The sequence below is a fragment of the Rhinoderma darwinii genome, chromosome 8, assembly GCF_050947455.1.
Source record: "Rhinoderma darwinii isolate aRhiDar2 chromosome 8, aRhiDar2.hap1, whole genome shotgun sequence".
Lineage (NCBI taxonomy): Eukaryota > Metazoa > Chordata > Amphibia > Anura > Rhinodermatidae > Rhinoderma > Rhinoderma darwinii.
This window is the reverse complement of record NC_134694.1, coordinates 118014275-118041263: the sequence shown is the minus strand read 5'-3', so window position 1 is coordinate 118041263 and position 26989 is coordinate 118014275. Positions and strand designations below refer to the sequence as shown.

At 38.0% G+C, this 26989-nt stretch overlaps 1 protein-coding gene across 4 annotated transcripts in view; it reads right to left on the bottom strand.

Annotated features, from left to right (window-relative positions):
- The window catches only part of DIAPH2 (diaphanous related formin 2), a 952586-nt gene that overhangs the window by 500201 nt on the left and 425396 nt on the right, over positions 1–26989 (bottom strand). For all 4 annotated transcript variants that reach the window (XM_075836589.1, XM_075836591.1, XM_075836588.1 and 1 more), the window contains 2 exons: positions 26179–26280; positions 23925–24019 (listed from right to left, as the gene is read on the bottom strand). In XM_075836589.1, coding sequence (XP_075692704.1) covers positions 23925–24019; positions 26179–26280 — 197 coding nt within the window. The remainder of the gene's footprint in view (positions 1–23924; positions 24020–26178; positions 26281–26989) is intronic.

Sequence of the window (26989 nt, the reverse complement as noted above, 5' to 3'; positions counted from 1 at the left end):
GCGTCCATCAGGCGGTAAAAACAACATATTCACCTTGTTTTACAGGTTGATACGATTACGGCGATACCACATTTATGTGTTTTTTACCACTTTAAAAAAAAAAAACAAAGCTATTTGCTAAAAAAAAAAATAAAAAAAATGGTTTTGTGTCGCCTTATTCTGAGAGCCATAACATTTTTATTTTTCATTATTGCGGAGCGAGCTGTATTTTTTACCGATACCATTTTGGGGTACATACAACTTTTTGATCACTTTTTATTTCATTTTTTTTAGAGCGAAGGTGACCAATAAACAGCAATTTTCACGATAGATAGATATATATTCTACAGCGTTCACCGAGCGGGTTAATCAATGCCATACTTGTGATAGTTTGGACTCTTACGGACGCGGCGATACCAGTTATGTTAATTTTATTTATTTTTTTAACATTGCTTTAGGGAAAAAATGGGCAGCGTTTTTTTTTGGAACTTGTAACTTTATTTAAAGAGGCAGTCACCACCTTATAAGTGTCCTGTCTCCTACATAAGGAGATGGGCGCTATAATGTAGGTGACAGCAGTGCTTTTTATGTTAAAAAAACCGATCTATTTTGACCACTTTATTAACGATTTTAGATTTATGCTAATGAGTTGCTTAATGACCAACTGGGCGTGTTTTTACTTCAGAAAAAGTGGGCGTTGTACAGAGGAGTGTATGACGCTGACCAATCAGTGACCAATCAGTGTCATGCACTCCTCTCCATTCATTTAGGCAGCGCATAGGGATCCTGCTAGATCCTTATGTGCTGTCTTAGGGTATGTTCACACGGCGGGGGTCCGTAACGGCTGAAATTACGGGGATGTTTCAGCCTGAAAACATCCCCGTAAATTCAGCCGTACCGGCATGTGCAGGCGCTTGAACGCCGCGTCAATTACGGCCGTAATTAGCGCTGCTATTCATTGGAGTCAATGAATAGCGGCTCCAATTACGGCCAAAGAAGTGACAGGTCACTTCTTCTACGCGGGCGTCTATTTACGCGCCGTCATTTGACAGCGGCGCGTAAATATACGCCTCGTGTGAACAGACAAACGTCTGCCCATTGCTTTCAATGGGCAGATGTTTGTCAGCGCTATTGAGGCGCTATTTTCAGACGTAATTCGGGGCAAAAACGCCCGAATTACGTCCGTAAATAGGCCGTGTGAACATACCCTTATACTAACACATTAATAATACTGAAGTGTTTAGACAGTGAATAGACATTCCACGGGATGTCTATTCACAATCTCTGCACTTCGTTATTCTGCCTGTGGTAGTTACAGCAGAGGAAGCGTAATCTCGCGAGATCTCGCTGTAAATGACAGGTTACAACGAGATCACGCGTCCTCTGCTGTAACTACCACAGAAACAGTAACGAAGTGCAGAGATTGTGAATAGACATCCCGTGGAATGTCTATTCACCGTCTAAACACTTCAGTATTGTTAATGTGTTAGTATAAGACAGCACATCATAAGGATCTAACAGGATCCCTATGCGCTGCCTAAATGAATGGAGAGGAGTGCATGAGGCTGATTGGTCACTGATTGGTCAGCGTCATACACTCCCCTGTACAACGCTCACTTGGTCTAAATAAAAAATACGCCCACTTGGGCATTAAGCAACTCATTAGCATAAATCTAAAATTGCTAATAAAGTGGTCAAAATAGATCGTTTTTTTTAAATAAAAAGCACTGCTGTCACCTACATTATAGCGCCCATCTCCTTATGTAGGATATAGGCCACTTAAAGAGGCTCTGTCACCACATTATAACAGTTTTTTTCAATTTTTTGATTAGACCCCCTAGGGAACTTCAACCAGCGATCCTGGTCTTGAATCTCGCTTGCATGATATACTAAAGTATTGCAGTATATTGTGATTCTGACAGTCTCCTTTGAAGCTCTGACAGAGGCAGGATTTCAAAGGAGTAAAAAGATGGCGGACCTGGGAGCCTTCATTAGGCCCCCAGGCTGCCATAACATGACAACCATTTGTCACCCAACGATCGGATTGTGGGGGGATGGCATGTTTGAGGGGGCGCCTCCCTGATTCTAACAAATCAAATGCCTCGGTCACGATTATCCACGGCATTCAAGGTATTAAACGGGCGGAATCAAGAGTGATCTTTGATTCCCGCCCGTTGCAGTGAGGTGTCGGCTGTATAACACAGCCGTCACCTGCTGTGTATGGAGCACGCTCAGCCCGCGAGTCCGCTCCATACTTCCCCTTAACAGCGGTCACGTACTAGTATGTGACATGTCGTTAAGGGGTTTAGCACATAGTGGTAGAGGGTAAGACAGGACGTAGCCTAGTTGGGGCTCGGGGGCTGGCGGGGCTCGGGTGCAGGGAGGAGTAACAACAAGCCAATTTGCTTGGGTATGTGGATACAGGGCTCGGACAGCAAGCTGAGCCTCTGCCCTGTGAGAAGGAAAGTCTAGCCTCAGCTCTGGTCATAGGTACAGTCACTGGTCTGACACACATAAGGCTTCGTTCACACATAGTCATTAAAATCAAACTTGTATTTCCACGGCAGAAATCGGAGTCTGCCATGATTGTGCTGCGGATGTGTAGCGGGTGTAGAGCAGGTCCGCACGAGGATTAGCCCCATGGTCATTCAATAGGGCTAATCTTCTGCTTTCTGTGTGGAATAAGTAGCAAATGACTTATTCCTATGGAGAGTTTTTTTTCCGTCATTGCGGAAACCCCATTCACATTCATAGAGTGCAGATTGTCCTCAAATGGGACGCCAAAATCTGTGTAGAATCTGACACGTCAATAATGTTAAAAGCAAATATTTGGGTAGAACTTGATTTTTTACTTTTGATTTTTGAGAATATATCTGAACGCAAGGTATCAAAAGGTAAAAATACAATCAGATAATGGATTCACTTCTATACCTTGTCTTTGTTAAATATTCTACATATTGAATATATATATATATATATATATATATATATATATATATGATAGAATATATTCCAGTCCCAGAGCAAATTATAATCTAAAGCATGTCATTTGTTTTATTGCATGGTTCCACCCCTTGTGGTCACAAATGGTACTGCTTGTGTTGATAAACTAGCGTACGTAGATAGGAAAAGATGGGTAGATGGATGAATGAATGAATGAATGAATGAATGGATAGGGTGGATGGATGGATGGATAGGGTGGATAGGGTGGATTTCCCCTTTAAGACCAGTCATACAAGCAGGGTTTATATAGCACTGCCCCTGACCCCTCTTATCTTCTCCCTATTTTATTGCTCAATGTTCTCACATGGAAACAAACTTCCAGAATTATTGTAATGCTGTAGCATGGAGAACATACGGCTTCTGAAAATAATAACAAAGGAATCGTTCAGATGAAAGAGACCCGGATAACTCACAGACTAAAAGGGAAATATTAAACCAAAAACAAATAAAAAAAAACTGTCATTTAAGATCCACCTGCACAGAGAGCGGCCAAGATTATTATATGTCTCATGTCTCACACATAGTAAGTGGAACCGCCGAGATACAGCCTGATCTCTACCACTGCTCATCAATAATAGGGGATCCAATACTTATGCATTCTATTTTCTCTGGATAATTCTCAGTTGTGGTTTATTCCTTCATAAACAATGTATAGTTTTGTTGTCTTATTTCTTTTTCAAGCCGGTTATAAGCAAAATCCGGTAATCCCTTGTTTTATTCTCTTCACCTCTAACCCTATTATAACACTTTTTGGGAGAACACAAGTTGAATCATAATCCAGAAGGTGCTAAATCAAATTGCCAGAAATGTAACTTTCTTCCTTTTTCTACAGTAATAGTGACACCTTAGGATATCTATTTATCAAAAGTGTGTGGGGACTTCTATATGTAGCATTTAGAACCTATAGGACTTACATGATGAGATGCTATAAGCTAACCATAGTTTTTATATGTTGGTATAACCTGGGTATCTTCTGTATATAATTATATAGGTACAGCTGGTATAAGTTATACATCATCTTGTATATAGTGATATGGAGCATGCTGGTATAACCTGGGTATCTTCTGTATATAATTATATATGTACAGCTGGTATAAGTTATACATCTTCTTGTATATAGTGATATGGAGCATGCTGGTATAACCTGGGTATCTTCTGTATATAATTATATAGGTACAGCTGGTATAAGTTATACATCTTGTATATAGGTATATAGTGATATGGAGCATGCTGGTATAGCCTGGGTATCTTCTATATATATTATATATGTTCAGCTGGTATAAGTCATACATCTTCTTGTATATAGTGATATGGAGCATGCTGGTATAACCTGGGTATCTTCTGTATATAAATATATATGTACAGCTGGTATACGTTATACATCTTCTTGTATATAGGGATATGGAGCATGCTGGTATAACCTGGATATCTTCTGTATATAATTATATATGTACAGCTGGTATACGTTATACATCTTCTTGTATATAGGGATATGGAGCATGCTGGTATAACCTGGATATCTTCTGTATATAATTATATATGTACAGCTGGTATAAGTAATACATCTTCTTGTATATAGTGATATGGAGCATGCTGGTATAACCTGGGTATCTTCTGTATATAATTATATATACACAGCTGGTATAAGTTATACATTTTCTTGTATATAGTGATATGGAGCATGCTGGTATAACCTGGGTATCTTCTGTATATAATTATATATGTACAGCTGGTATAAGTTATACATCTTCTTGTATATAGTGATATGGAGCATGCTGGTATAACCTGGGTATCTTCTGTATATAATTATTTATACACAGCTGGTATAAGTTATACATCTTCCTGTATATAGTGATATGGAGCATGCTGGTATAACCTGGGTATCTTCTGTATATAATTATATATGTACAGCTGGTATAAGTTATACATCTTCATGTATACAGTGATATGGAGCATGCTGGTATAACCCGGGTATCTTCTGTATATAATTATATATGTACAGCTGGTATACGTTATACATCTTCTTGTATATAGTGATATGGAGCATGCTGGTATAACCTGGGTATCTTCTGTATATAATTATATATGTACAGCTGGTATAAGTAATACATATTCTTGTATATAGTGATATGGAGCATGCTGGTATAACCTGGGTATCTTCTGTACATAATTATATATACACAGCTGGTATAAGTTATACATCTTCTTGTATATAGTGATATGGAGCATGCTGGTATAACCTGGGTATCTTCTGTATATAATTATATATGTACAGCTGGTATAAGTTATACATCTTCTTGTATATAGTGATATGGAGCATGCTGGTATAACCTGGGTATCTTCTGTATATAATTATATATGTACAGCTGGTATAAGTTATACATCTTCTTGTATATAGTGATATGGAGCATGCTGGTATAACCTGGGTATCTTCTGTATATAATTATATATACACAGCTGGTATAAGTTATACATCTTCTTGTATACAGTGATATGAAGCATGCTGGTATAACCCGGGTATATTCTGTATATAATTATATATGTACAGCTGGTATAAGTTATACATCTTCTTGTATATAGTGATATGGAGCATGCTGGTATAACCTGGGTATCTTCTGTATATAATTATATATGTATAGCTGGTATAAGTTATACATCTTCTTGTATATAGTGATATGGAGCATGCTGGTATAACCTGGGCATCTTCTGTATATAATTATATATGTACAGCTGGTATAAGTTATACATCTTCTTGTATATAGTGATATGGAGCATGCTGGTATAACCTGGGTATCTTCTGTATATAATTATATATGTACAGCTGGTATAAGTTATACATCTTCCTGTATATAGTGATATGGAGCATGCTGGTATTACCTGGGTATCTTCTGTATATAATTATATATGTATAGCTGGTATAAGTTATACATCTTCTTGTATATAGTGATATGGAGCATGCTGGTATAGCCTGGGTATCTTCTGTATATAATTATATATGTACAGCTGGTATAAGTTATACATCTTCTTGTATATAGTGATATGGAGCATGCTGGTATAACCTGGGTATCTTCTGTATATAATTATATATGTACAGCTGGTATAAGTTATACATCTTCTTATATATAGTGATATGGAGCATGCTGGTATAACCTGGGTATCTTCTGTATATAATTATATATGCATAGCTGGTATAAGTTATACATCTTCTTGTATACAGTGATATGGAGCATGTTGGTATAACCTGGGTATCTTCTATATATAATTATATATGTACAGCTGGTATAAGTTATACATCTTCTTGTATATAGAGATATGGAGCATGCTGGTATAACCTGGGTATCTTCTGTATATAATTATATATGTACTGCTGGTATAAGTTATACATCTTCTTGTATATAGTGATATGGAGCATGCTGGTATAACCTGGGTATCTTCCGTATATAATTATATATGTACAGCTGGTATAAGTTATACATCTTCTTGTATATAGTGATATGGAGCATGCTGGTATAACCTGGGTATCTCCTGTATATAATTATATATGTACAGCTGGTATAAGTTATACATATTCTTGTATATAGTGATATGGAGCATGCTGGTATAACCTGGGTATCTTCTGTATATAATTATATATGTACAGCTGGTATAAGTTATACATCTTCTTGTATATAGTGATATGGAGCATGCTGGTATAACCTGGGTATCTTCTGTATATAATTATATACGTACAGCTGGTATTAGTTATACATCTTCTTGTATATAGTGATATGGAGCATGCTGGTATAACCTGGGTATCTTCTGTATATAATTATATATGTGCACCTGGTATAAGTTATACATCTTCTTGTATATAGTGATATGGAGCATGCTGGTATAACCTGGGTATCTTCTGTATATAATTATATATGTACAGCTGGTATAAGTTATACATCTTCTTGTATATAGTGATATGGAGCATGCTGGTATAACCTGGGTATCTTCTGTATATAATTATATATGTACAGCTGGTATAAGTTATACATCTTCTTGTATATAGTGATATGGAGCATGCCGGTATAGCCTGGGTATCTTCTGTATATAATTATATATGTGCAGCTGGTATAAGTTATATATCTTCTTGTATATAGTGATATGGAGCATGCTGCTATAACCTGGGTATCTTCTGTATATAATTATATTAGTACAGCTGGTATAAGTTATACATCTTCTTGTATATAGTGATATGGAGCATGCTGGTATAACCTGGGTATCTTCTGTATATAATTATATATGTACAGCTGGTATAAGTTATACATCTTCCTGTATATAGTGATATGAAGCATGATGGTATAACCTGGGTATCTTCTGTATATAATTATATATGTACAGCTGGTATAAGTTATACATCTTCTTGTATATAGTGATATGGAGCATGCTGGTATAACCTGGGTATCTTCTGTATATAATTATATATGTGCAGCTGGTATAAGTTATACATCTTCTTGTATATAGTGATATGGAGCATGCTGGTATAACCTGGGTATCTTCTGTATATAATTATATATGTGCAGCTGGTATAAGTTATACATCTTCTTGTATATAGTGATATGAAGTATGCTGGTATAGCCTGGGTATCTTCTGTATATAATTATATATGTACAGCTGGTATAAGTTATACATCTTCTTGTATATAGTGATATGGAGCATGCTGGTATAGCCTGGGTATCTTCTGTATATAGTTATATATGTACAGCTGGTATAAGTTATACATCTTCTTGTATATAGAGATATGGAGCATGCTGGTATAACCTGGGTATCTTCTGTATATAATTATATATGTGCAGCTGGTATAAGTTATACATCTTCTTGTATATAGTGATATGGAGCATGCTGGTATAACCTGGGTATCTTCTGTATATAATTATATATGTGCAGCTGGTATAAGTTATACATCTTCTTGTATATAGTGATATGAAGTATGCTGGTATAACCTGGGTATCTTCTGTATATAATTATATATGTACAGCTGGTATAAGTTATACATCTTCTTGTATATAGTGATATGGAGCATGCTGGTATAACCTGGGCATCTTCTGTATATAATTATATATGTACAGCTGGTATAAGTTATACATCTTCTTGTATATAGTGATATGAAGTATGCTGGTATAGCCTGGGTATCTTCTGTATATAATTATATATGTACAGCTGGTATAAGTTATACATCTTCTTGTATATAGTGATATGGAGCATGCTGGTATAACCTGGGCATCTTCTGTATATAATTATATATGTACAGCCGGTATAAGTTATACATCTTCTTGTATATAGTGATATGGAGCATGCTGGTATTACCTGGAAATCTCTTACATTTTAATAACACGCATATTATCTGATATTTCCTTTTTCTTAACCATAAAACATGGAGTACTTGTAGGGTAGAACAATCGCCTCTGTTACAGTTCACATTCCATGGACTTCTCTTATTCTTTCAGTCTCGGGGGTGTTTTATTTTTACGGTGTTAATGTTTTATATCGATAAACAAGGACATGCAGATTAAATAATAATCATGCAACGAGTCGCCGCTTTCATCCGACTTCCATGGTCATTTGATAACAGTACATGAGATAGCATCAAACACCAGCTGAACAATATGCTTATATCTGTGTAGAGGTCGGGTCTGCACAAGGCTTTGACTGTAATGTTCTTCAAGCTGATCTAGATAAATTACAGCAGCAATTGGCTTGATTTTAGGATCTTTGTCCATCAGAGCGCTAATCTAATAGAATATTGAAGTAATACTGTGCATTTGATAACGATATCGTCGGCATACATTCACATGCTGTTTTCGACCATTTCAAGACATCGCAAAAGCTTCCAGTCATAACCAGGAAGCATCAAAACTGAGGAACCCCCGCTGGTCATCACAGGGACAGATGTGAGAAGTCCAGTGGCCAGGGGTGCTAGAGATGCCAGGGGTGCTGGAGATGCCAGGGGTGCTGGAGATACCTGGGGCACTATTTGCACTGGCAGAGGGGGAAGACTTGGATAGAATGAAACTATTGGCGCTTGGTAAAAAAAACCCGGGACATGTTCAACACCTGAAGATCGCACGACATTAAAGAGGGTTTTACCTGTAAAGGAAGACTAAAATTGACAAAATACCTGCAAGTCCTGCCTTATTTTGCTTCTCTTATTTTAATCTGTAATGTCTCGTATTGCAATTAAAACGGTATAAAAAAAATAAAATAAAAGATTTCCTGTGTGTCGCCAGGAGATCATCAGTTTCCCCTCTTTCCTTCTCACAAACCTAAGATCAGCTTTTTCTGGCAGCAGCAGCAGGAGCCCTCCCCCACTGTCCTGACTTCAATATGAGATTAGGAAGACTTCACCGGCCCTTTGGTTCCTACCCCACTACCTCCTGCGAGTCAAAAATTTAATTGATCAGGAGGATCAAAATCACTACAAGAGCTATAAAAAATCCTGCAGTCTGATTGACTCTGTGTGTGATTGGTGGGGACCCGAATACTGGGACCTCCTTAGACCTCCTGGAAGGAGCTGGCTGAGCAGCACGCATGGTTACTGTGCACTGAAACGTGGACAAAGCCAAATAAACCAAATCACTGCCTATTTATTTATGGTAGGATTTATGGTAAGATAGGATCTGAACAAAGTTTCCAATAAATAAACTAATAATAATAATAATAAATGAGAATACATATATAATAAATACAAAAAATAATTATATTAATAAATGACAGTAATACTTATTTTTATTATTTGTATCACTGTCATTTATTATTAATATAATTATTTTATTATCTATTATATATTTATTCTCATTTATTACTATTATACTTATTATTGAATAGTAGTAATAAATGAGATTAAATATATAATAGATAAGATAATTATTTTAATAATAAATGACTAATACATAGTAAGGGATACAAATACTACTAATAATAATAATAATAATATTATTACTAAGTATAATATTTCATGATAAATACATGATAGATACATTTATTAATAATAATCATCTTGTTTTCTTAATTGTTTAGGGCATTAGTCCAGATTTGTATTTGTACGAAATCATAATTTTTATTTTTAAAGATGTACCACTTATCAATACGTGCACCTTATGTGCTGTAGGGCCTCGTGTACACAGCAGAGCTGTGTGTGTGTACGGAGGTAGACGGTATCCCTGCATCTCTATACTACAGAGCCATAGGAACGCCATGTGCCGCTATATAGTGCCTCCGTAAGCCGCCGTATAATGGAGGTATTCTCTTCTAGTAGGAAGGTGTCCAATGGAGCATGGAAGAACGTCTCTATGCCTCAATATGAATTTGGAGGCGTACAGAGATACAATTTGACCCCATAGACTGCTCCGGGCGCTATATTTGTGCTCCATACAACATAAGAAAATTTGCAAAATGCATGTTTTCTGCAGAAACAACTAAATTTTCTGCAACAAGCTCTGCCGTATGTGAATCCACCCTTAGGCCGAGTTCACACGTAGAGTAAATACTGCGAATTTTCCTCAACGGATTTCATTGCACAAAATCCACAGTGTATTACAGTAGCAGCATGTGCATAAGATTTGAACAAATCTCATTCACATGCCACGTAAAAAACACGCTGAAAAAAAACGTTCATGAATTGACCCGCGGTGTTTTTTTTTTTTTTTATGTCAATTTATGTTGTGAAATCGCTGAATTTCTGTTGCGGGTCTTCACCATTGATTTCAAGGAGGAGATAAAACCCGCAAAGATTGGCAGATGTTGCGATTTTTGTACTGGAAAAGCTGAGATTCCGCCGCAAAGATCGCAACTAGGCAAAAATAAATAATTCTCATGCTCACTCAGAACTCTCTGCAGTGGTCGGATATGACGCGGAAATTTACGCAGCGCGTCCGACCCGTGTGAACCCGTCCTTATTGTTACTCTCTTGTATCCACCTTGATTTTTTGTAAGTGTTAGATCCCTTATTTACCCAGTCCCCATACAACTATTGCAGGGATAAAATCCTATATCACATCTAGGGGTTAATATAAAAATGGCCGTGCCCTTGAATCCTCGAAGTTTTGTGTTGGAATTGTTTGTGAAAAATTCCTTTATGACAAAGTTGATGCAGTTTGGCAAATAATCCATTCCGGCTGCAATTAGGATTGTTATATTCTGGGGAACACATGCTGCTACCTGCCATTGCCTTCTATTTGTGTCAACCCTCCAAACCCACCATCTGCCCGGCTCCAGCTAAATGAGAGCGCTTTGTTTTTTTTATGGGTAAGATGTTTTTGTGCATATTGTATAACATTAACAAGGTCAGAAAACGATACTTTAATGGAAGGCGAGAGAGCAAGGCAGGATGGATTTCGCAAAGCAGACGTTCCAAAATAATAGACTTCCCCTCCAGTCGTTCTGCTTAAATACTTCACAATCTGAAGAGAGTAACTCAGCGATTATTTATTCATGGGAGACGCAGCTTTCTGCGGGATCCTAAACTCGGGATATTTATCCACAGGCAAATGATAATCAGCTACAAATTGCTTTCAAAGTTGTTAAACAGAAATCAAGTCACTGCCAATGACGTTACCCCTCCTTATACTGTATCTATTCCCACTGCTTGTTGGGGAGGCAGGAAATAGTAGAACTGGCTCAACCCAAGACTAAAATATCAAAGTTCACCCTGAACGGAGGAAGCATTGCATGGAGTACGAGTCATTTTGCACTTCTTCAGCTATTTCTAGATACACCACCAATGATAGATAGATAGATAGATAGATAGATAGATAGATAGATAGATAGATAGATAGATAGATAGATAGACAGACAGACAGACAGACAGACAGACAGACAGACAGACAGACAGATAGATAGATAGATAGATGCCTCTGGGCCCCTTTAACAGAGCAACCTACAAGGGGCCATTTATAATACTGGTGTACTTTTATGTGGCCCCCTCAGGCTCCTCCAGGGTCCAGGTGTGACCGCCACCTCTACACCCAACATGGCTACACGCCTGGACAGATTCTTCCCTTCCATGTCCTATGAGACACTCATGTGCCGATTTCGTGCAGTTTTTCGGTGTATTTGTGGGGCGGACACATCCCGCCGTTATTATTTTACATGTTGCTCTCTTGGCTTATATCACTGACATTTAATCACAGATTTCACTTTTATTCCACAAACAGAATAGAAATTGATTTTATTGATTGCTCGACAACACCACAACAATAGCGCGTTAATCCTTAAATACCAAACAATTTACCGACTCCAGATACAATTTACTCGTATTTATGTCTCTGAATGTAAAACGTGACTTTTCTGCACAATGGCGTCAGATCGTCCTCTGTTAATTAACATCAAACATTCATTTTATTAATGGAGTGACTATTCCTGAATATTATCACAGTGCGGCTGACACGGACAGTAAATATACTGCGGACAAAAGTGACTCCCTCTGGTTAACTAACCGAACAACAAGCAACACAGTCACCGAGAGTCTCGTCAGCCGCTGCACAGACACAATGTAACACGCAGCCGCTCTAATTGCCTCATACATTTCCATAGAAACAGGGACGTATAGTGACTGTTCTCCAATTTCAGGTTATGTTTTCAATACCAAATAGGAACTTGCTCTAACAATTATCATTTAGATTTTAATGGAGAAGTCCAAATAGAAGGCAGGACGAAAAAAACACTATTCACAAGAGCTGAAATCCACGTGACACCAAATAATAATAATAATAATAATAATATTTTAAATACCCGATTAGGGTTAATATGGGAGGAGAGTCCCTGTATTCTGGTCCCTTAACTGTTATAAAGAGGACCCAGCACATCCATGTGTGACAAGAACAATCAATTGACTTCAGTTTATACTGTGTAATGCTTAATTTCACCTGTGGTGGCGCTGCAGAGAAATTCAGCACTTTCTGCCGTATTACTCCACAGATTACAACTGATCGCTGGGGGTCTCAGCAGCAGGACAACTCGTGATCTCTTTATTGTCGAGGAACCCTTGTAATAAAAGGGGATTGTCCAAAGCAGATGACTCTTTAAATACTATAATTATTTCCATATTGTAGGCATTATATACATCCTTCGCCCACCCTGAATTATGTATAACAATTTTTTTTTCCAGTAGCACCTTTGCTGTCCAGCAGAGGGAGAATTTCCTGCTTTTGCGAATATCTCCGCAGCACCAATACCCAATAAGACTGAGAGGTGGAAGAGGAGGAAACAGGGCAAAGACTAAATTTTATGTTTCTGCCTATAGTTTAACATTAGGGAAGTATTTAATGACTTACAGGGGTTGTTTGCTTTAGACAAACCCTACTTATTAGAAAAGTCCATTGACAATAAACTGATCACAAAGTGTTTTCTGCTGGGACCTCCAGCGATCAGCTGTGATCTGTGGGGAAACCTGTCAGTAGGTGTTACATTTTCCTGCAGTGCCACCCCAGGTGAAGTGAAGCATTACACAGTGTCCATTCATATCAATGTGTTGTCTGTGTAACACAGGACAGGACAGGTCCTCCAGAGAGAGTAAGAGAGAGAGAGACGCTCTATGTAACCCCTCTCCACTCTGACCAAGAGAAGAGAATCCTGAACGGAGGACCCCCCGATATTAACTCCGAATTCTCTAATAGGGTATATAAAAATGGGGTGCCCCTCCCTCCGTTCTCCTTCACCCCCTCTTAAGACACTGCACTTCTCCCTTTTAGGATACTCTCTTATAGACCGTGCAGTCCTCCTCGTCTCTCTGATATGGCAGCAATTTTGCTGGCACCTCCAGTGGATGATGGTGGTAATAGTGCTGACTTTATAATTACTTGTATTATTACACACACAGTTCAGAGCGTCATGACCTGTAGAGCTCCAGAGTACAGATATTCCAGCCTAGTTGGAGTTCTCCTTCAATAATCTTCACATACAGTCTGCAGCTCCAGTCACATACGCAGTATTAATCTAAACGCCAGGATGAGACACAGGACCCTAGTTAAGGGTGTAGGACGGACGCACTCTTCTCATCCCCATTATTTTAGGAGCTGGTTGAGTAATCTCTTCTATAAGTGGAATTCTGAGCAGAAACAATTCTTCTTTTGGTCGTCTGAGTTTTATTTATTTTTTATTCTTTTTCGTTCTTCGCCGGTGCCGGAGACATGTATTTATGCTCTTCAAAGTAGTTCTTATTTTTTACAGTTACTCAACTGCTCTTAAAAGTGTGATTAAGTGTTAAGATTAAGTATTTAATCACACTGCCTGGATGACGGATGCATGCTGGCTTTTTCCATTTGATAAAAAGTAAAAATACTTTATATGCAGCTGAATATGAAAAAAACAAAACGTAAGAAACGAAGAGGACGTGTTTTATGGCTAAAATCTGCTTTTCACAGTGAAGGGGTAGAGTTTGCTTGTCTTGTTCACAGGAAAGATTATGGGGCTTTATAGGTGACTAGAGGAGGCATTGCAGGTAAATAGAACAATCTACTAGACGTGGCTGGGATATTAGAAGTAATTGTGGTGAATGCAGATGACTTGGGGTACATTATAAGTAACGGAGGTAAATATGGGTGACTCGGTGTATTAAAACTTACCGTGTTAAATATAGGTGACTGGGTTATATTATAAGAAACTGGGGTAACTATGGGGGATTGGGGGTGTATTATAAGTAACTGGAGTTAATATGGGAGACGGTGGGTCTATAATAAATAACTGAAGTAAATATCAGTAACTGGGGGGTATATTATAAGTAACTGGAGTAAATATGGGGGACTGGGGTATATTATAAGTAACTGGAGTAAATATGGGGGACTGGGGTATATTATAAGTAACTGGAGTAAATATGGGGGACTGGGGTATATTATAAGTAACTGGAGTAAATATGGGGGACTGGGGTATATTATAAGTAACTGGAGTAAATATAGGGGACTGGGGTATATTATAAGTAACTGGAGTAAATATGGGGGACTGGGGTATATTATAAGTAACTGGAGTAAATATGGGGGACTGGGGTATATTATAAGTAACTGGAGTAAATATGGGGACTGGGGTATATTATAAGTAACTGGAGTAAATATGGGGGACTGGGGTATATTATAAGTAACTGGAGTAAATATGGGGACTGGGGTATATTATAAGTAACTGGAGTAAATATGGGGGACTGGGGTATATTATAAGTAACTGGAGTAAATATGGGGACTGGCGTATATTATAAGTAACTGGAGTAAATATGGGGACTGGGGTATATTATAAGTAACTGGAGTAAATATGGGGACCTGGCGTATATTATAAGTAACTGGAGTAAATATGGGGGACTGGCGTATATTATAAGTAACTGGAGTAAATATGGGGACTGGGGTAAATTATAAGTAACTGGAGTAAATATGGTGGCCTGGCGTATATTATAAGTAACTGGAGTAAATATGGGGGACTGGGGTATATTATAAGTAACTGGAGTAAATATGGGGGACTGGGGTATATTATAAGTAACTGGAGTAAATATAGGGGACTGGGGTATATTATAAGTAACTGGAGTAAATATGGGGACTGGCGTATATTATAAGTAACTGGAGTAAATATGGGGGACTGGGGTATATTATAAGTAACTGGAGTAAATATAGGGGACTGGGGTATATTATAAGTAACTGGAGTAAATATGGGGACTGGCGTATATTATAAGTAACTGGAGTAAATATGGGGGACTGGGGTATATTATAAGTAACTGGAGTAAATATGGGGACCTGGCGTATATTATAAGTAACTGGAGTAAATATGGGGGACTGGGGTATATTATAAGTAACTGGAGTAAATATGGGGACTGGCGTATATTATAAGTAACTGGAGTAAATATGGGGCCTGGCGTATATTATAAGTAACTGGAGTAAATATGGGGACTGGGGTAAATTATAAGTAACTGGAGTAAATATGGGGGCCTGGCGTATATTATAAGTAACTGGAGTAAATATGGGGGACTGGGGTTTATTATAAGTAACTGTAGTAAATATGGGGACTGGCGTATATTATAAGTAACTGGAGTAAATATGGGGACTGGGGTATATTATAAGTAACTGGAGTAAATATGGGGACTGGGGTAAATTATAAGTAACTGGAGTAAATATGGGGGCCTGGCGTATATTATAAGTAACTGGAGTAAATATGGGGGACTGGGGTATATTATAAGTAACTGGAGTAAATATGGGGACTGGGGTATATTATAAGTAACTGGAGTAAATATGGGGACTGGGGTATATTATAAGTAACTGGAGTAAATATGGGGGCCTGGCGTATATATTATAAGTAACTGGAGTAAATATGGGGACTGGGGTATATTATAAGTAACTGGAGTAAATATGGGGACTGGGGTATATTATAAGTAACTGGAGTAAATATGGGGGACTGGGGTATATTATAAGTAGCTGGACTAAATATGGGGGCCTGGGGTATATTATAAGTAACTGGAGTAAATATGGGGGACTGGGGTTTATTATAAGTAACTGGAGTAAATATGGGGGACTGGGGTTTATGATAAGTAACTGGAGTAAATATGGGGGCCTGGGGTATATTATAAGTAGCTGGAGTAAATATGGGGGACTGGCGGTGTATGCTAAGTTGTTGGGGTAAATATAGATGACTGGAGGTATATAAAGGTATGAAAGTCCCCTGAAGTTCTCCATGACTAACCTCTGACTTCCGGCATCTGTGTCGGCAGCTCAATAAAAATGAAAGGAGCGCTGGTCATGCATGCGCACAAGCGCGACCGGCGCTCCATTCATTTCTACGGAGCTGCCGACACAGACCCCGGAAGTCCGAGGTTTGTGATGGAGAACTTCAGAGGACTTTCAGTCCCCCGTTCTCCCTATCAATGCCAGCGATCACACATGTATCCCCTGTCCTGTGGAGATCCTGTGGAGAGGGGGATACATGTCTTTTGTTTAATGGCAGAGCGGGGAGATACCTCCCTGCTCTGCACTAGTGTTCAGTGGCGTCGCGCTGTAGCTGCCATAGCGGCTGCTAGCAGAGCCTGCGGCCATGGTGGGGGCCCGTACCGGCGGGCGACACGGGCCCCCTCATGCCGCGGGCCCCATAGCAGCTGCTACGGCGGTAGTTACGCCACTGGATCATAGATTACTGATGATATATGTTGTACCGGAGTTAAATATCACATTTGCTTGGGAGAATATTATAGGTTACTGGGGTATATTATGGGTATCTGTGATAAATATTATGGTGACTCAGGGTATATATTAAAGTAAATATTAGAGGTGAAATTACCATATAACATAAGATACTAGGTGTATTTACAGCACTTTTGCTTTCGTGGGGGAAAAAATACGCAGAAACCTAGCGAACGGAGACAAACCGAATGCAACTGAAACAAAATAATTACCATTGAAATCAATGGTAATTCTAACGGAAGCGATGCTTTCCATTTAAGCTTTCGATCATATCCTCCTCTCACGGAAGAGAGGTAAACGGAAGGTGACAGTAGTGTGAACTTAGCCTACAAATATTATAGATGGAGGTGTATAGTATAAGTGAGTGATTAAGGGTATATTAGAATTAAGTAACTATTGCAAATATTATAGAAGACTGGGAGTATATTAGAAATATGGGGTCAATATTATAGTGGTTGGGGGTATATTATATGCAACCGGTGCAAATATTAGAGGTAATGTTACAGGTATATTAAAGTATAGGAGGTTCCGCTGTCTGTATATTGGGTAGATATTCGAGAATATTCTACAGTTGACCATGAGGGGCATCGCACATAGTAGCTAATTGTACATCAAATTTTACGGTTGACTTACCTTTCATTGATAGGATAAATTTATTTGCTAATGATGCTGGAAGTTGTAGTTCTACAGCAGATTATTAGTCAAAGGCAGTCAAATGTATCAAGGTAAAATAAAAGTCCTAGAAGTTAACTCTATACTGTAAACCTGCCAGGATTCCCCACCATATACATGATGTATGCAGCTCCTGAAGTCTAATGCACTCATGTCCATTACTATACTTAAATCCATCCAAGTAATGGAAACGCACATCAGTTATAGAAAACAACCAATTATGTGACATAAAACAGGGCAGAGAGTAATAAGATACAGTAGCTATTTATGCTCCGATACATAAAGCTTTCCCTGGATCCTCCAAGCTGAGCTGAACACAAAGTAATTGAATTTTTTTTTGTTGTAAGATGAAACAAGTTATCAGTAAAATATAGTCTATTCCTGTCATCCTGACAATTTAATTACCTTCATCTATCGGTTTCCCTTTCATTCTGAATTGGAAGAAATATTAAGCCTGACAACAGAGAGTAAGCCGGACTCAAATACAGAACATGTGCATCTGCCAAGATGATCGCTGCGAAAAGTGAGGACAGCGCTGACACGAGATTCCACCGGCACGAGAACGGAAAGCTGCTTTAAGGATTTTTCTATTTAAGGTGGAAAATTAAGGCCAATGAAATATTGCAAGGCTCCCTTCAGTAACCCCAATACCCCATGTCTCTATAGGAGGGGTCCAGAAAGCCGAGATGTGGACAGCTGCTTTGTAGGGTCCACACAAAAGTCTAAAGTCTAATCCTTGTAAATACTGATATAATAGACCGTATACAGGATTAGAAAAACATGGCTGCTTACTTCCAGAAACAGTGCCACACCTGTCAATTTATACAAGAATATAGCTACAATATTACTGCCCCCTATATACAAGAATATAACTGCTATACTACTGCCCCTATATACAAGAATATAACTACTATAATACTGCCCCTATATACAATAATATAACTACTATAATACTGCTCCTATATACAAGAATATAACTACTATAATACTGCTCCTATATACAAGAATATAACTACTATAATACTGCTCCTATATGCAAGAATATAACTACTATAATACTGCCCCTATATACAATAATATAACTACTATAATACTGCTCCTATATACAAGAATATAACTACTATAATACTGCTCCTATATACAAGAATATAACTACTATAATACTGCCTCCTATATACAAGAATATAACTACTATAATACTGCCCCCTATATACAAGAATATAACTACTATAATACTGCCCCTATACACAAGAATATAACTACTATAATACTGCCCCCTATATACAAGAATATAACTACTATAATACTGCTCCCTATATACAAGAATATAACTACTATAATACTGCCCCCTATATACAAGAATATAACTACTATAATACTGCCCCCTATATACAAGAATATAACTACTATAATACTGACCCCTATATACAAGAATATAACTACTATAATACTGCTCCTATATACAAGAATATAACTACTATAATACTGCCCCTATATACAAGAATATAACTACTATAATACTGACCCCTATATACAAGAATATAACTACTATAATACTGCTCCTATATACAAGAATATAACTACTATAATACTGCTCCTATATACAAGAATATAACTACTATAATACTGCCCCTATATACAAGAATATAACTACTATAATACTGACCCCTATATACAAGAATATAACTACTATAATACTTCCCCTATATACAAGAATATAACTACTATAATACTGCCCCCTATATACAAGAATATAACTACTATAATACTTCCCCTATATACAAGAATATAACTACTATAATACTGCCCCCTATGTACAAGAATATAAAGGGAGAAAAAAAGAGATGGGAGGAAACCTTCAGCTCACCTTGCTCGGATCCCCGCGACGGCCCACGGTGAGTGATATGAAATAGAAAAGAAGAATTGATCCAGCGCTGTTTGATGATAAAAGGGATACTGTGTTCCCACTTTTATTGGTATGAAAAAATAGTTAAAATTGGAAGTAGACGAAGTGACAAGGTGGTTTTCATGCGGGCAGATGCCCGAGCCTACGCATTTCGAACACTAGCAGTGTTCTTATGAATGGCAGAAGTTCTGTATACCTTTTATCTTCAAACAGCGGTGGATCAATTCTTCTTTCCTATTTCATACAAGAATATAACTACTATAATACTGCTCCTATATACAAGAATATAACTAGTATAATACAGCTCCTATATACAAGAATATAACTACTATAATACTGCCCCCTATATACAAGAATATAACTACTATAATACTGCCTCCTATATACAAGAATATAACTACTATAATACTGCCCCTATAAACAAGAATATAACGACTATAATACTGCCCCCTATATACAAGAATATAACTACTATAATACTGCCTCCTATATACAAGAATATAACTACTATAATACTGCCTCCTATATACAAGAATATAACTACTATAATACTGCCCTTATATACAAGAATATAACTACTATAATACTGCCCCTATATACAAGAATATAACTACTATAATACTGCCACCTATATACAGGAATATAACTACTATAATACTGCCCCCTATATACAAGAATATAACTACTATAATACTGCCCCCTATATACAAGAATATAACTACTATAATACTGCCCCCTATATACAAGAATATAACTACTATAATACTGCCCCCTATATACAAAAATATAACTACTATAATACTGCCTCCTATATACAAGAATATAACTACTATAATACTGCCCCCTTATGTTGAAGAATATAACTACTATAATACTGCCCCCTATATACAAGAATATAACTACTATAATACTGCCCCATATACAAGAATATAACTACTATAATACTGCCCCATATACAAGAATATAACTACTATAATACTGCCCCTACATACAAGAATATAACTACTATAATACTGCCCCTATATACAAGAATATAACTACTATAATACTGCTCCTATATACAAGAATATAACTACTATAATACTGCCCCCTATATACAAGAATATAACTACTATAATACTGCCCCCTATATACAAGAATATAACTACTATAATACTGCCCCCTATATACAAGAATATAACTACTATAATACTGCTCCTATATACAAGAATATAACTACTATAATACTGCTCCTAGACACAAGAATATAACTACTATAATACTGCCCCCTATATACAAGAATATAACTACTATAATACTGACCCCTTATGTTGAAGAATATATCTACTATAATAATTACCCGAATGATACAAATATGGGACGTGTAGCTCTCAGGTGATTATTTAGATTGATCTTTTAGTAAAGTTTTCTTACATTGTGGGGGTCCTATAACAAGTGAAGTTATTGATTCTTTATTACCTGCTCTGCTCAGTCCCCGCTCTTTATTATGCTTATTATTGAAATTACTCAACTATTTTATTTATTTATTTTCTTCCCATTGGGCAAACATTTCTTGTTCTACTCACTGATCCATTACTAGATATTTTTTCATCAGGAAATAAAAACATTTAACAAAGAGTTCAGAATCTAGATCTGTCTATTGTTTACCACACCCGCATCAATAATGACCATCCAGATAATTAAATGGTATAGGCCGATTGCTTTTTCCAATTTAAGCTTTTTAAATCAGAAACAATCACAATCCCTTAACCAAAACTTCATAAATCAATTCTAGAATTTCACTATGATTCTAATCTGCTCCTATACACTGTGATATTGAAGTCTTATGTCTCATAATCAAGACAGTCCTCAAAGCCACATAAGCAGCAGAAATCTCTCTTCAATTTGTTACAATGTATCAGTGCAGGTCAAATATATCAGGGCTAGTCCTCAACGTATTTTGATGCGGAAAATCCGCAGCATAATACAGTAGCAGAGGAGTGGATGAGATTTCATGAAATGCCGCAAAAATCGCAACTTAGAAAAAAAAAAACATTATACTTACCTCTGAAGTTCTGCAGACCGGTCTCCTGGGATGACGTTTCATCCAATGTGACCGCCGCCAATCACAGGCTGTACCGTCGATCACATGGGATGAAACGTTCATTCCAGTTTTCCTGCAATGTACATTCCGGGTGAAAAACTGGCCACAATTTGGTGCAATTTTTCTCCCAGAATTGCCTGCGGCCACCAGGGCAGGTACGCTTTGTACCTTTACGCTGCGTAACCACCCCGTGTGAACATACCCTCACTCTGAAGTCCGACTGTTTATCACAGGGGATTGTCTATAATAGTTGCAAATTCTCAGCTCTAAGTATTTAAATTTCAGGGAGTTTTCATCTTCTGAATGTAGACAACTATATTCCCATTCACTGATAGCAAGCAGAGATCCACAAAATGATCAAGAATTGGAGTGCAATGATTATGCTTTAGTTGCATTAAAACTGGATTTGGAGAAGGTTTGCAGAGGATTTATAGGGTTTGGGTAGATAAGGTCAGGGCACAGATATTGAGGGTGCAGAGATAGGAGTCGCACCCAAGCCCTAGAATCAAAGGCCCCTCTCTCAGATAAGAAAGCACCAGTAATGTAAATGTTGCAAGGTAGATGGGGGCTTTTCAATAGATTTTGTATTGGGGTTGTGGAGCTTTAAAGAGGCTCTGTCACCAGATTTTGCAACCCCCATCTCCTATTGCAGCAGATCGGCGCTGCAATGTAGATTACAGTAACGTTTTTTTTTTAAAAAAAACGAGCATTTTTGGCCAAGTTATGACCATTTTTATATTTATGTAAATGAGGCTTTCTAAAGTACAACTGGGCGTGTTTAACGTTATGTACAAGTGGGCGTGTATTATGTGCGTACATCTGGGCGTTTTTACTTCTTTTACTAGCTGGGCGTTCTGAATAGAAGTATCATCCACTTCTCTTCACAACGCCCAGCTTCTGGCAGTGCAGACACAGCCGTGTTCTCGAGAGATCACGCTGTGACGTCACTCACTTCCTGCCCCAGGTCCTGCATCGTGTCGGCCACATCGGCACCAGAGGCTACAGTTGATTCTGCAGCAGCATCAGCGTTTGCAGGTAAGTAGCTACATGGACTTACCTGCAAACGCCGATGCTGCTGCAGAATCAACTGTAGCCTCTGGTGCCGATGTGTCCTCGCTCGTCTGACACGATGCAGGACCTGGGGCAGGAAGTGAGTGACGACACAGCGTGATCTCTCGAGAACACGCTGTGTCTGCACTGCCAGAAGCTGGGCGTTCTGAAGAGAAGTGGATGATGCTGATTCGTCAGCATCATAAACTTCTATACACAACGCCCAGCTAGTAAAAGAAGTAAAAACGCCCAGATGTACATACACAATACACGCCCAGTTGTACATAACGTTAAACACGCCCAGTTGGACTTTAGCAAGCCTCATTTACATAAATATAAAAATGGTCATAACTTGGCCAAAAATGCTCGTTTTTAAAAAAACAAAACGTTACTCTTATCTACATTGCAGCGCCGATCTGCTGCAATAGGAGATAGGGGTTGCAAAATCTGGTGACAGAGCCTCTTTAAGTTACGCCTCTGGATGAGGTACAAATCTAGAAGGTGTCTGCATAGATATCTGTATTGTCTTTAGACGTTAAGCAGGTCTGGACTGCCAGAGTATTAGATGATCCTCCAGTGGGCGCAGTATCTCACACAATAATGGGTCCCAAAGATCCAGCAGAAGACAACCCCATATTGTGCCGAATTTGGAGACAATCACTTGTCACTAGGGTTTTTTTAGTTTTTTTATTATGGAGTGATTCACAACTAACCTATTAGAGCTAATTAATGATATGTCCTGTGAAATGGACATGTTCTTTATAGATGGAAGGTGGACCCTCTAGTTGGCCAAAGGAACCCAAGTCCTACACTGAGGTGAAGATCTTCTGACGGATTATAAAATCTGTAAACTTCTATGCTAGTCGAGATCACGGCAGATTATGGAAAGCTTGTGTTACTTCTCTTTAAGCCACCATATTAAAAGACATGTAAGCTACATCCACCATAGTGATCAATTTGGGATCTATATTCCGAAATCACTTGGATAACTTTCATAAGTCAAAAACATACAGTACAATAAACATCCTTCTGTAATGAGGTGCAATGCCATGACGAAACATACCTGAATTAAAGATTCAGACAATTTCCCTTCATCTACTTCTAAGACAATGTTCTTAATTTCTTGATAAGACATTCGATAAGATCCCAAGAAGATGGCTGAAAGATAAATAATAAGACACCATGGATAAACACAATGGTCACCATACACTGGGTTCAAGTTCTTGTAGACCTTTGGTCAAAGGAGATTCACAATAAAAAGAGACTCATGAGCTCTACGTTAATTTCCGAGTCGAACAATACTTGAGTAACAGTAGTTGAAGATGTAGATAGACCACAGTTGGCTTCATGATGGACGTTGGATAAGACCATAAAACCCATAATACCTCATTTATTTTTTAATAATTTTCGAACAGTGGATTTTTTAGATTCCTTCTCTGCACAGACCACTTCAGGATGTCCAACATTACATAGTGTTGTTCAAAAAACACAAGTCCATCTACTTTTACCAGGAGAGGGGTGAGGATGTGGAATACAAGAAGGGGAATGGGTCAATTCTAGAACTTCGTTGACCCTACCAATCCAGAGCAAGGCAAGAATTACCCATAAAGCATTGAGTCAATCTACTGTAAAAGAGACACAATTTCTTCCTGGCCCCGGTTGGCAACCAGACCGGATCAATATTTGACCAAGGATTCTTCACATCCACATAAGCATTGATATTTTGTTTGTTTTTAAAAATCATCTCATCCTTTCTTCCGCTTCTGCTAAAACCAGTTTCTTAGGGGACCATTCCACAGATCCACCCGTCTTACAGTAAAGAGGACTTGTAGTCTCAAGAGACTGAACCTTTTTCTCTCCAGCCATTGGTAGTGCCCCCTTGTCTTTTGAGGGGACTTTACATTGAACGGCTTTTATTAATATTTTTAGTTATATACATTGCTCATGTTTCCACTTAGACGTCTCTTCTCATGACTACATACATTTAATGTTTCCACACAACTAAGTTTCTTCATTCCTCTTGTCAGTGGAGTTGCCCTTCTGTGTTCTTTCCCCATCTCCAGGGAATCCTTTCTATGAACTGGTGCCTCAAACGGAGTCTACACTAATACTTTGTAAAGCGGTAATATTACGTCCATCTCACAATGTCTTATTTAATACACAACAATATACCGCTGGCTTTTAAGCAGCTCATTGACATTGTACTTGTTTGCTACCACTCAGTTCGTCATAGAAATATTTTCCTCACTAAACTAGCCCAAAGGCCTCTACTGAAACGTAGCAAAATAATTTTCCCATGAATTTTTTTCTTTTGTGTATAATCAGTTTATGATCAACTACCTATCATAATTAAACCATGAAAGGTCACCACATGAATATTACAAAACTATTATTGTAATGTTCCTCCTCCTCAGGCCCAGCACTATACATAACAGTGTATCCATTGCCTAGAATGTTCCTTTATGTTCACACAAAGTTTCTTGCAGGCAGATTTTGACCTGCCTGCCCCTTCTTTGCCGTGTTTTTCGCTGCAATTTTCGGCCGCAGCCATTGAGAGCCATTGGAAAAAATGCCACGAAAAACGCTTTCCCTGCCTCTCATTGATTTCAATGGGAGGTCAAAGACGGAACCGCGGGAAGAAAGAGAATGTATTTTTTTTCCCACGAGAGTTTTTTTCTGCTCGCAGGAAAAAACTGCCTCCGCCTCCCAATGAAATCAATGGGAGGTGATGTTGGCCGTTTTTAGGCGCGGTATCCACGTCAAAAACAGCACCAAAAGTGTGAACTAGGCCTTAGGGTCCTTCTTTTCTTAATATAATGTTACAGTTTTGTGCATGACTATAACTAATGTTCTATATACACTGTAGCATAGTATGTAAACCACACAGAGTTCTTTGCAGGGAGAAAAAAATCAGCCTCAGAATTCGTTCAGGAATTTTGAGGCAGATTTTGAACGGTCTGTGCTATTTTTTTCCGTGGCGTTTCGTCCACAGCCATTGAAGCTAATGCTCGAACCGCAGGCAAGAAACGCTGCAGATAATGCTCATAAACGAGTGCCGCAGGTTTTTTCTGCCTCGGATTGATTTCAAAAGGACGTCAGAGGCGGAAGCCGTGGCAAGAAAGGACATGCTGCTTCTTTTTTCTCGCGTGCGGCCAAAAGCCGACCGGGAAAATAAATGCCTCTACCTACTATTGAAATTAATGGGGGCGATTTCAGCACTGTTTCTATGTCAAAATTAGTGCCAAAAAAAACTCTGTGTGAACTGACCCTTATATTGTAATAATTTCTGTAGAAATCGCATAAAATACAATACATACAAAGATTCTGGGCTGTTTTACTATCCAGGACTCTCAGTTCCTTTACTTTCTTCTTGGCCATCACTGGCTTTCTTTCTTCTTCTTCTTCCAAAGCTTTCTTAACTGTAAGACAAAAGAAACATTGAATTAGATGAAGTCAAGTACATTTCACAGATATTCATACATAGACTTCATCTTGATACGACACCTCGCGGTGCAAATTTCAGTGCAAATCTATGCCTGATCATCGTGTAGATTTCATGTCTTCACTGTCAGTTTAAAATTCACCTAATTTATTAAGAGGTGTGCACCTTTAAATACAGTCAGTGCAAATCGCCCCAATTGCCTCCTTTACATAGAGCAGCGTAAAAAAAATGCCAGTTTTAGTAAATGTGGGCTAATATTTTTCCAACTCATAGGACGTATACTCCAAAGGTTGTAACATTTATTTTATTTGCTTTTATTGTTTGTTTTTTTTTAAATTTATCAGTCATTAACAATCGGCCAATAGCTTTGCATGTCTGGTAATATAAATTTTTGAAATGTACAGAGAAGGGAAAACATGTAATCAGAGATAATAAAGTAGCAGATGATGAAAAAAAAAACAAAAAAACACTCAACTGAGTAGACAACAAAGAGGAGAAGGAGATACATAGGAAGAAGTAAACAAAGTGGAAGATAACGTGAGGGGAAAAGAGGATAGAGGAATACAGGGATACAGAGTAGATAAACAAAGAGGAAAAGAAAAGAAAGTAAAGGAGAAAAAGAAGAACAAGACGGAGGAGGAGAAGAAGAAGGAGGAGGAGGAAGAGAAGGAGGAGGAGGAAAAGGA